General features: G+C 38.0%; 1 protein-coding gene and 1 long non-coding RNA gene across 4 annotated transcripts in view; both read left to right on the top strand.

The window, feature by feature from the left end:
• LOC116966568 (A disintegrin and metalloproteinase with thrombospondin motifs 3-like) overlaps positions 1-12908 on the top strand; it is a 110894-nt gene that overhangs the window by 34198 nt on the left and 63788 nt on the right. For all 3 annotated transcript variants that reach the window (XM_033012955.1, XM_033012954.1, XM_033012953.1), the window contains exon 4: positions 8648-8844. In XM_033012955.1, coding sequence (XP_032868846.1) covers positions 8648-8844 — 197 coding nt within the window. The remainder of the gene's footprint in view (positions 1-8647; positions 8845-12908) is intronic.
• LOC116966570 lies at positions 12277-12902 on the top strand. Its single transcript, XR_004410054.1, has 2 exons — positions 12277-12654; positions 12685-12902. It is a non-coding gene; the product is annotated as an uncharacterized LOC116966570 (long non-coding RNA).

The raw sequence follows: 12908 nt of genomic DNA, 5'->3' as shown, positions 1-12908 counted from the left end.
CCTCTGGAGATGTTGCGGGCTTATTAATGAAACGTCAAAGAAGGAGGGTGCCCACCTGAAGACCCCGATGACGTACCTACCCTACCCTTCACCACTCCAATCCTACTGCAAATAGCAAGAGTGCCGACTTATTACAGGGATTGAAATATCAAGTCCTATTAGCTCTACTATGGTCATTATAGTCTTTAATACTTATTTGCTTTTGAGAGTATTGTTCAATTTCAAATTAAGTTTGCTTATGTACATCTTCATAATATATTCTTAGGAGCAAGTTGTTTAAAAGCCCTGCTGAATTTGAGCATATAATTTAATCATATTCTCATGGCTTAATAACATTCAAGATTGATTTGCATAAATATCGGAAAGGGAATGGACCAGGCACGATTTTAATTGAATAGTGAGACTAATGTTCCAGATGGCCACCCTTGCCATATTATTCCATGATTCTATCCAATTTATTTCTTAATCCTGGACATTTTACTCGCAATTAGTGTGGTAGTTTGTCACAAAAAGTATTTTTGGTTCTGTATTCTTGGAGGGTATCTGCCTCATGTTTTACTAATTTACCATATGAATGATTCACATTTCTATCTGTGCGAGTCAAGGGCTGAGGTCGAATGGAGTTAACATTTTATAAGGGCATGCTAATGCGAAAGATTGGATTTCAAGTTTATATTGACTCAACTAAATATTCGGATCTCAAGCACTGTTTATGGGTCCTGCTGTTCAGCATGGGTAACTATCATGGAGAAAATTGAAATATTGCATGCAAGCAAAATTGGAAAATAACAGCATTAGAATGAGAGCAGAGAAGTTCACATATGTTCCTGATAAACACAAAAACAGTGGTCACTGTTATAGGATGGGGGGGAGAAATGCTGGTGGTATGCTATTAGTTATTGGGTAAAGAAAGTGTATGACTGCTAACACTGGCACATATTCTGGTGCTTGTACAATCCAATAGTTTGGTGTCATGTGAGCACATTGTTCCAAGTGGTAATTTAGAATAAACAGCTGCTGCAACGTTTTCTGAAACAATTTATTCTGAAATTATTAGAAATGCCATTTTTATGAAGACAACAGTCAATGGTATAAGGAATGCATTTTCATAACACTAAAGGTGTCTTATCATTGTAAATATCCATTTAATTTCCAGTCACCTCTGGCTGCTTTGTATGAAATATTCATTCTCCTAAAATCAGCTCAGTAAATTTTTCAGTGCATTGATTGAAGCCGAGTCCTTTTGGATAGCGTGCTAGATTAAATGTGTCAGTCATTGATATGCACAGTGCTCCAAAGCAGTTATTCAGAACAAAACATAGTTCAAAAGTATTAGAAACAAAATGCAAAGGGCAAAACAGAACAGTTCAAATCAGACAAGATGTGATGCAATGCATTCTGAAATCCATCCAGCTATTACAGCATGTGAAATTCATGGATTTACTTGTAGTGGCAAGAATTCAGTATTTTTCCAACAGAATAGTAAAATACACACTGTGAAAAGTGGCTGTATATAATTTTAAAGTTTTTTAATAAAAAAACAAATCTGATATTTATCCGACCACATTCATTAAGAGTTTTTAAAACGCCATCTTTCACATTTTAGTACTGAACTTTACATTAATGATAGAATCATTACAAAGTTTCCAGATGTTTATGTTATTGATATATTTGCTTGGATGTCCATTAAATGCTTAGAATAACTTACAGTGAATATCAGAATATGAAAGTTTTTCGTGACCCAGCTTGTTATTGATTTAATGGACTGTTATAATCTGATTCTTTTTTTTTGCGTGAGACCATAGCATTTACTGAACCTATTTTAGGAGAATGAGTGGTGATTTCCTTGAATCATTGAAAATTCTTACTGGGCTTGACATTGTAGATGGAACGTATATTTTCCTTGGCTTGCGTGTCTTGAACCAGGGCTCACAACCTTAAATTAAGTGGTGATTTAAGATCAAGTATAAACGTCTTTAGTCAGGTTAGCTAGTCTTTCAAATTCTCTACCCATGGAAAATGTGGAGGTTCAGTCTCTGAGTATTTAGTTTAGTTTAGAGATACAGCGCAGAAACAGGCCCTTCGGCCCAGCGAGTCCACGCCGACCAGCAATCTCCGCACACTTACACTATCCTGCACACACTCGGGACAATTTACAATTATACCAAGCCAATTAACCTACAAACCTGTATGTCTTTATAGTGTGGGAGGAAACTGGAGATCCCGGAGGAAACCTACGCAGGTTACGGGGTGAATGAACGAACTCCATACAGACAAGCAGCCATAGTCAGGATTGAACCTGGGTCTCTGACGCTCTAAGGCAGCAAATCTACTGCTGCACCTCCATGCTGCCCAAACATATTTAATTCAGATTTGTGGAGAAACTGGCACTGAGTTAAAGGATCTATTTGAATAACGGAACAAGAACAAGGTGCTGAATGGCCCTCTACTTCCATTTCTTTTGTTCTGAAATAACATTTTTTTGACATCCCTGAACCAAATACCTATAAAGGTTTCTCCAGAAAAATAGGATATAATTTTATAAATTGTATTATCAGGGTGTTGGAGGGAATTTTGTGTTATACTTGTACCCTGAATCTGGCTTTACTAGGAACCCGCTCAGATAGGAACAAACACAAAATAAAACATCTCAAAGATCAGTGGTGAATTTCTCGAACAAGTCAGTTTATTAAACTGGAAAAAATACTCTGAGAAAACCCAAAGTGTGGGTGGTGAGTGGGGGAACCTGGGCCCTGATAATTATTTGTTGAGTACAACAAATGGGACCCCATCAAGCGGCCACTAAGCACTGCACCCGAGCCTCGGGAGCAAGAGAACCAGGTACCTGAAGAACAGGAAGGGAGCATGGGGACCTAGACCCTGGAAGTGGACAGGGAGCATGGTGACCTAATGAGAAGGAAGGCAGCATAGGTACTGGGGTCCCAGAAAGTAGAAGACAAGGGCAGGAACAGGGGCTGTGTTGAGTAGAAATTGCCAACCTCGTCTAATGAGTCAGATGCCAAACCATCAGAATAGACAAGGGATGGATGCTACGATTTTATTCTTTCTCTGGTGGAAATAGCATTTAGCTTTTTCAGGAAAAAAAATAGCTTTCTCAGGATTCATGTGCAATGTTACACTGCTTCTGGGATATCACTTTAGTAATATCAAGTTTTATTTTTAATATTGCAGGATACATTTAAGAAGTCTCAAGGTTATCATCTATGATGCAGTTATGCTTTTCCTTGAAGCCACAGTAGGGAAAAGGCAAGTTTTACAGTTAACTTTGTGTCTCAATTTAGAATTACTGATGTAGAACTTCAGCGTTTTCTGCAGCATTTTTGGCAAAGCAAGTCAGAGCACTGATGGGTGAAAAGTTCAGTGCTAAATTCCTTTGATTCTGGGATAGCTAAAAATTAGCCTGAGGGATTTCCCCTTTTCTGAAATTCTGGAAATTGTTAAGAATCGCTGCTTCCACAGAGTTTTAGAAGACCCAGATTCATGGTTGTTCAAAGATTACCTGGCAGTATGAAAATGAAAGCCTATCTTGCAGCATTTGTGTATAAACCAGTTTCTTTAGCCTGAAAGTTTGTGAATCGATTGAATCGAGAGGTAGGGCGAGTTATTCCATGAAGATTATTAAGATAGACTGTTAAGTCAGGAGGATAGACAGATACAGGAATCACAAGCCCGTAATGCCCCTGTCCCACTTAGGAAACCTAAACGGAAACCTCTGGAGACTTTGCACCCCACCCAAGGTTTCCGTGCGGTTCCCGGAGATTGCAGGTCGTTGCCGGAGGTTGCAGGTAGTGGAAGCAGGTAGGGAGACTGACAAAAACCTCCGGGAACCGCACGGAAACCTTAGGTGGGGCGCAAAGTCTCCAGAGGAATCTTTCGCCATTAACATTTTTTGGATGTGTGTCATTGGGTTACAGACTTTATCTCTGTTGCATGGTAAATCATATCGGCTTATTCAGCATCAATGTATTTGAAAATACTTCTGCAAGTTACAGTATTTGAATCCATGAGATTTCATGAAATTGACTGTAGAGATGATGATATTTATTGCAAGTATAAATCAAAACTTTTTAAAAAGGTTTTGCTAGTGAATAACACTATAATAGTAGATGAGCTGCTCCTCCAACACCCAGAGAGTGCACAGGATACGTGAATATTGCAATGTTCAATTGTGTCCCACTGTCACTGACAGCATACCATCTGTCAAAACACAACTCACTTTTTCCATTTCAAACTCAAAACTTCAATTTTATTCCGGTAATTGATAAAACAAATGCGAATGAACCCGGAGATGTCTAGATTAACACATGATGAATGTTTGATGGATCTGGGCCTGTACTCACTGGAGTATAGGAGGGTGAGGGGGGGGAGGGGGGGTCTCATTGAAACTTACCGAATAATGGAAATGACTGGATAGAGTGGATGTGGAGAGGATGTTTCCATTAGTGGAGAGTCTCAGAGCAGAGGACACAGCCTTAGAATGAAAGGGCATACCTTTAGAAAGGAGATGAGCAGGAATTTCTTCAGTCAGAAGGTGGTGAATCTGTAGAATTCATTGCCACCAACTGCTGAGGAACGCAACTCTTTGGGTATTTTAAAATCAGAAATTGATAGGTTCTCGATTAGTAAGAGGGTCAAAGGTCAGAGACGAGGAAACACTTTTTCTCACAGAGAGTGGTGAGTCTGTGGAATTCTCTGCCTCAGAGGGTGGTGGAGGCAGGTTTCCTGGATGCTTTCAAAAGAGAGCTAGATAAGGCTCTTAAAAATAATGGAGTCGGGATATTGGGAGAAGGAAGGAACGACGTACTGATTGGGGATGATCAGCCATGATCACATTGAATGGCAGTGCTGGCTCGAAGGATCGAATGGCCTACTCCTGCACCTATTGTCTATTGTCTATTGTTATGGGGAGAAGGCAGAGAAATATGGTCAGAGGGAAAGAGATCATTCACGATTGAATGGTGGAACAGACTAATTCTGCTCCTATATCTTTGAACTTATGAACAAATCCTTGTGTATTCTTCCATGAGGTGAAACCATTCTGTTGATTCTTTGTAAGCTGTGACAATCTTTTTGTTTAGTGTTTAAAGCTTCAATTGAACACAGTGTTTTGCACGCAACTAATGAGCAGTTTTCTTCTAATCTATTTTGGCAAAAAATGAACTACATATTTAATGGAAGCAATCTGTAGCCCACCTCTGAGAGTTTCAGATTCTTTCTGCACATTTTGCAAGATTTTCTTCTCGCAGGCAACTGTTGTCTAACATTTTTACAGTTTATGTCTCTGTGCAGGTATATTGCAGGTTGATATGAGCCTGTTTGGTGTTACAATCTTTGTTAAAGCTGAATTATTTTTAGCACTGCAATTTTTCCATTACATATCAAACAATAATTCAGCCCTCTTTCTTTAACAAAGCAGCATTTTTCTGTGCAAATCTCTTGTTATTTCACAATTTCCCATCTATGTTTAGCTACTTTATCACCACCATGAGCTTTTTGCTTCATTTACTTCACCAGTTCTTGCACTCTTTTTCATAGTTCTTTTATTCCCATGGTCTTTACTGACCATGCTGCCTATGTGTTGCTCTCTTGTTTCTCTCCAGCTTGTAGAGTGCTCTTCACCCTTCTCTGGCTTTGGTGCTTGTGGTACCACTTTGTCATTTCCAGTACACCATCCAACATTGCCAACAACGTTGTTGTCTCCTGTAAACCTTTTAATACTCATTTGATCGAATAATGGTGCTCACCTGCGTGGAACACAACGTGGCACTGAGGTGGGATGGATGTAACCATTAGGGTCTCTGCTGTGTACATAGTCCATAAAATCAACAAGTTTACCGAAGGGATATATCGTATGACTAATTTGCGATAAATATCTGACGCAGATTACCGATATTCATAGATACGGGCTTTGTCTCTGATACTTACTAAGATCATTAAACATCCACTTTACTAAGCAGGTAAATAGCTGTTAAAAGGAACTTTGTAATTGAGAACAACTCATTGTTTTATCGAGTAACCGCTAAGTGCTTGGAGCGTATTCCCTCACTCTGTTATCGACAATAATGGACACCATTCTCTCCCCCCTCCCATCCCCCATCATGGTCCGTTATAACAAGAGTTATCTGTAATGAAAATTATTGCGTAATTTTGAATATGTTGAGCATATTACTCTTCATTATATGACGGTGCCCAATATGTGATCTTTCAGAAATCATTCCTTCACCTGTACCATTCTTGGAGTGAAGCAAAGAATATTTGGTTGTCTTTTAATTTGTTAGCTTCATGTATCCGGCAATTAAATAGGAAAATAAAATTTATTTCTAATGTTACCCGAAGGAAGTTCTATCTACAATTTAAGAGTTAAAATCCTTGCAAGGTATCTCTGGATGTTGCAGACTGACTGAGGCAGTGAACATTGTATGTGAAACAATTATGCTGAAGCTAAAAATGCTCATCAAATCAGGTAATATCGGTCAAGAGATAAATAACTTCCAGATGCAGGGGAATGGATGAGGGAGCGGTAGGTAGGTCAGTGATGGAGTGGGAGATTGGAGATATTAAATGAAGAAAAGTAAGCCAACAGAAGTCTCAAAGATATACAAATAATGAATAATTATCTGTAATTACCAAAGGAAATGGAATGGAAATTGTGCAAGGAATTCAAATTTCTGGAAATGTTTTTCATCCAAAGTCTGTTCAACTCAATGATTAGTCATGAGTGTCATCTTCAATGGAGATCAAATATAAATTGAGAAACCAGAACAAATAGCTGTTAACGGGTTCTGCCTGAGTATTTCCAGCATTTTTCCTTTTTTTCAAATGTGTGCCTTCTAAGTATTTTGCTTTCGTATCACATTGCCTCTTGGCATCAACATGTGTGAGATTATTTTAAAGGTGGATGATCAATCTATTTATCAAAATTTGCATGCATCAATGTTACGTTTACTGTCCTTCCCAGTCTTACAAATAAAGTAATGCTTGCTTTATTTATCCATTCTCATCAACAAAACTGCGTCTGGCCCTTCATTTACATAGTTAACTATATAACCATATAACAATTACAGCACGGAAACAGGCCATCTCGGCCTTCTAGTCCGTGTCGAACATGGGTGCAGACATCCATGTAACTCCTGGCCAGCTTGACCTGCACAGCTTTCTATGGCAGATATTCCGAGTGAGGAAGTTTCCTCTCATCTCAGAGCTAAATGCCCTACTCTATATCCTGGGACTGAGACACATCTGTTCCTCCGTCTGACCTGCAACGTCACCTATCCTAGTTCCCCAGAGATGCTGCCTGGCCTGTTGAGTTACTCCCACACTTTGTCCTTTTTTTTTGTAAACCAGCATCCACAGTTCCTTGTTTCTCCAGAAGCACCTTCCTTTTTAATCTATTCTTTCAGAATTTGGGTCTGTTTCAATACGATCTCCTCTCTGTTCTAGAACTAGTGAATACAGGCTAGTTGATCTAATCTTTCTTAATGACAGTTGCAACATCATTAAAAAAATACAGATACTATAAATCAGGCAAATGTCCCAGCAATTCATCTCATGAGTCGTTAGCACACCTCCTCTATGCAAATATATATTTTTGTGGGTAAGGAGACCAAAGCTACAGCAGTACTATCCAGTACAATTGTAGTTAGGCAACCCTTCCTTTGCACTCAAAACGTCTTGCAATGAAAAGCATGCTATTTTCCTCCTTTACAGCTTGCTTGACCTGTGCCTTTGATTCTGACTGGTGCACAAGGATATCTATATCCCCAGTCTGTCTCGTGAATATTATTCTGCCTTTCTGTCTTACAAAAATTAATAAGGAGCTTATGATTTCTGATCTCTTGGTCTGACTGGATGAGATGTCTAGCATTTCAATGTGCAGCGCATCTAACTTCTCATCTATGAACAGCTATCTTAGTCTGTATTAATCACCCAGCAACTATATAACCATATAACCATTACAGCACGGAAACAGGCCATCTCAGCCCTTCTAGTCCGTGCCGAACAATTACTCTCACCTAGTCCCATCTACCTGCACTCAGACCATAACCCTCCATTCCTTTCCCATCCATATATCTATCCAATTTATTTTTAAATGATAAAATCGAACCTGCCTCCACCACTTCCACTGGAAGCTCATTCCACACAGCTACCACTCTTTGAGTAAAGAAGTTTCCCCTCATGTTACCCCTAAACTTTTGTCCCTTAATTCTCAAATCATGTTCTCTTGTTTGAATCTTCCCTACTCTCAATGGAAAAAGCTTATGGAAAAAGTTCATGATGAATGTTTAGTTGCTTGGGCAAGAGTAATTGTAGGGCTACATGTTACTGATTATAAATGATAACATAAACATTATAATCCTAAACAGCATAATTCAATCATATAGAATATTTTTTATTAATAATCATTGTTTGGATTTGAATGTAAAGTAACTGTCTTTGAAATTCTGAAGTTTGGATTTAAATGAAATGCTGCTATATATTGCTGAGATGCGAGTAAACTGGGTAAAATGTTGCACTTTTTTAATACTGCTTATAAGATGTATTTTAATGTTTAAATATATCAATTAATTATTATAAAAGCAATGTTGATTTGTTTTTCTTTTGTCTTGCTAAATTTATTTCCCCAAAGCCTTGAAATTTGGTATTGGTGATCTTGCAAACTCTTTAGACATCATTGAGGAAAAACTAAATCATCCAGCACGAAAAAGAAGGCATGCAAAGAAAGATGACTACAACATTGAAGCTCTATTGGCAGTAGATGATTCAGTTGTTCGCTTCCATGGAAAACAGCATGTTCAGAACTATGTTCTGACCCTAATGAATATTGTAAGTGGCCTTATATACTATTTATTGTATTCTATTCTTCCTTCATTAGTAACAATTGAATTTTGTGTCACCCATAAATCTGTAATTTGAAGAGTTAGTGTACGTAACATTTATCATTTTCTGTATTCTCATGGAATCTGGAGTTGTATAGTGGGATGATATCATGAACTTTTGTGAATTTCCACTTTAGGCTCTTCTAGCACAGTCATTCATTAATGTAAATGGTATTGTACCTCCACAGTGAGAGCTGAGATAAAACAGCTGAACAGATTATGTGCATAGCTGTCCATTTCATTGAGTAATGTTGAGAACGATATGTTCAATTATATATTTTTATTTAAAATTACCAAGAAGTTCATCAAATATGCAAAGCACAAACATTTTCAACACATGCCTGCTGCTTGTAAAATTTGCAGCACAAGACATTAACACTAGTGAATCACGTTTGAACTTAAATAGGGTTTTCCTTCATACTTTGTGCCAATGTACCTTGCACAAAAGAAAACTGGTAACTCAGCGTGTTACTGGTAACTCAAGAAAGGCCAGGAGTCTTGAGGAAGCAAAATAGAATGTTAGCAGGATTGGGGCAAGGTTTGGATGCCAGCAAGTATTGTGAATCTGAGGCCTGCATTCACTAGGTGGCTAGGATTGTAAAGACTGCAAGCTTGGTGATTTGGCCGATAAGTGTGATATATATGGTAAAGGAAAGATACAGGACATCCTTGGGTAACAAACAAGTTCTGTTTTTCCATACAATTTTGTCCCATGTTAGAAAATAGAAGAATATAACTTGATATATTAACCATACCTCCATAGTATTGCAATGAATGTCACCAAAAGCACATTAGACTGATGTGAATCAATCTTCTGGCCCAGCCTGTCATGAGGAAATTTGTTAAATGATTTACTAAAGTCCATTTAGAATGTTTTCCATTTTGAAAACATCCACAGCATTTTCATTACCTCTTCAAGCGCACACATCAAATTTGTGAGAGAGTACCTCCTCCACAGAAAGCCATATTGACTGATTATGATCCAATTATGATGGTCTATTTATATATTTTAAAAACCCTCCTGGATGTAGTTAATAAATTCTGCCCCATCGAAGCTTCTGACACTAATTTTCGAATCAGCAGCAAGTCTGGATACATTACACAAGATCCCCTTATTCAAACCATTGATAAAATGTAATGTTGGCATCCAAGTATTGTTTCTATCTATATTTAGCACTATAGTATTGGACTTTTTGGCTGATTAGAAATATTGGAATTGCTATAGCTAATCACCAGTTGGTATCTGGGAAATTTGTGAAGTAAAATTAAGATTTGTATGTGCTCAAGCGAAAAACAGTTTAAAGCTAGATTACCTTCTGCTAGTTAGAGATAACTTGGATTATCTCTTGGGTTACTTTTCATAGAATTATGTTTGACTTTAGTTCATTTTTTCTTAAGGCATTCATTTTTTTTGGAAAAAATGGCCTGTCGGCAATAACCAGTTAATGTATATAATGCTTGAATCTTGAACTATAAGAAGTTTTTTGTTTCACTTTTTTTCTAATTATTCATAAAGTCTTTGCAAAATTACCAGTATCTCCTAAATATTGTCTCTCTGGCCTTTTCCTCGTCTGTTTTGCTCATTTTACCATAATGATCAATAAGCCTGTGTATGTGCCAGTAATATTGAGTTTTATTGTTCCACTATCATCAACTGGTGACAGAATACAACTGGATGATTGCTTGTTTAGTATGATTGGGAATGGACCAGATTTTTGTTTTGCCACTTCGAGTTCAAGATTGAAGACCTGCTGTCCAGTCACTACTTATAAACACTGCAGCTTAGTTTGTGTTCATTTTTTTCCTCTGAGTGCCACAATGTCTTTGTAATGTATGTTACTTGGGTGACCTGCTAAATTCTCAGCTTAGCTTCAAATCCTAAATTCTGTCCCATTTCCAGCTCTACAATATTTTCCTGCTGTTTCTGTTCCAATTTTAACCCGTGCCTATGGAAAATATGAAGTGTTAACGATTCCAAATATAGAATAATTTTATTATTGGATATTTTATGTGCCTTTCTTTACTCTGTTACATCAAATTTTCCAGTGAATGAGTCTCATGGTATGCTAAATTTTATATGTTTACTCATCCGTGAAGCACCTTGGAACTATTTACTGAAAATTGTTTATATGTGCTGAGATTGATGGGCAGTGGAGCCATTTGAGAATAATGCTGGATGGTGAAGTAAACTGGCCTGTATCACTGTTAACTTGTAAAATGCCTTACAAATACTAGATTAATCTCCTGATCTTTTAGTTTAGTGTTGTCGTTCACTAGGCCTGAAAAGTTTGTTCTTTAAAGTTAAAGTTATTCAGTGCACGAGAATGCACAAGAATATACAATTGTTGCAGTAATTTATGTTTTTAAAACTCTTTTTTCCATCTGCACCACTACACAATAAAATATTTTTCTTGAAGCTCCATCGAAAGATGGCAAGCATGGATGGAATCTCCTGAAATACACTAGTACGTCGAATTGGAGGGACCCAATTGAAGCATCTGATTTTTCAGTGGCAGCAATTAGCAAATAAATATTAATAGTAAAACAAATGCCCAGAATTTGACATGGTGAGATATCCAATTTCTCTTGCACTATCTTATTAAACCTTTTCTGTGCAGTTTTTTAAAAGTGTGATCTAATGTAGGTTAGCAAAGGAAATGGGGTCTGAAAAATTTGTTTTTAATCTCTTGGGTACAGTGTGCGTGGTGTGCTTTAAGATTGTGTTCCCTAGTAAATAATGTAATTAGGTTGCCTAGTGCAACAGTGCCCTGTTTACATTGCAGCATACTAAGTCATTAATGTGTTTAAAATTGCACAGCTGCTCTCATTTAACCTCACAGCTATGGACTTCACATCTAGCCCTTAAAGGGCCACTTGCAGAAATAAACCAGTGTTGTTCCAACTAATGTTTAAGAAGGAACTGCAGATGCTGGATTTGTCTACCTTGTTCCAACAAGGTGTGTTGCTTTCTCAAATATGGCTTCTGTAATCATGGGGGAAATAATAAAAGGTTTCAAAGGTGGCCTGTCTTAGAGCAGTGGAGAACGATGCCCACTGAAGGGATTGCATCTATTTCAGACATCCTCAGAGAACCTCCAATGCTATAATCAAGTGTTCCTGGTATTAGATACCTATATGAGCACTGCATGGAGTAAGCAATGAGGCTACATAGTACTGAGCAGGCACGGAAATGCCATCAAAACATGGGGGGGGGACACAATTTCTTGGCAGCCGCGCACATGCGCACACACACACACACACAAGCGCACACACGCTAGGCTTTGGCCGTGGGCCCTGTGGATGGTAACATCGGGAGCTGACCAGGTTGGTGACCGACTCCGAACTCTAGCAACAGCAGCTTCGTCCGCCCCGAATCGTGCGGCTTCAATCCGTTCGTTCACGGGGCTTTTCATTGGCCGGCGGGGGCTTCAACATCGGGAGCCTCAATCACCTCGATGCAGCAGTTTGATTTTAAGCTGCGACGGGCGCTGAAAGGCCCCGCGAATGGGCCGATTCAGCCCTTAGAAAGCATCTGATAAAGTCCGGATTACAAAACATGGGGGGATTGCCCCCCACCCCTCGAAGCATAGGGAGGACATGTCGTTGATTTCCAATACCAATACCATGATATTTAGCAAAATAATTTGCAATGGAAAGAGAATAATTTGAAGATGTCAGATAATAGCATAGATAACAGTAGGCAGGTGAATATTAAAATAAATGCCATATCCATTTTGTGTCAACAAAGAAAGAAATCGTCTAATTCAAGAATATTAAAGTATTTTAGGATTTTTGGAATCCATTCCAAAATTGTATTTTAACAAGAAGCCCCATTTAAATTAAAGGATTTAATGAAATGTCAAAATGTAAACTTATAATAGTGTGTTTTATTACTTTGGGGGATCAAGGAAAATATTACTAATAAGGTAAATTCTATACATGGCAGCTGTGTGAATGAGAATTAATGATGTAATAAACTATGAAAATAAAGTTGTGTGATTCATATAATAA

Source organism: Amblyraja radiata, chromosome 37 (genome assembly GCF_010909765.2).
Source record: "Amblyraja radiata isolate CabotCenter1 chromosome 37, sAmbRad1.1.pri, whole genome shotgun sequence".
NCBI lineage: Eukaryota > Metazoa > Chordata > Chondrichthyes > Rajiformes > Rajidae > Amblyraja > Amblyraja radiata.
This window is presented reverse-complemented; position numbering and strand designations above follow the sequence as displayed.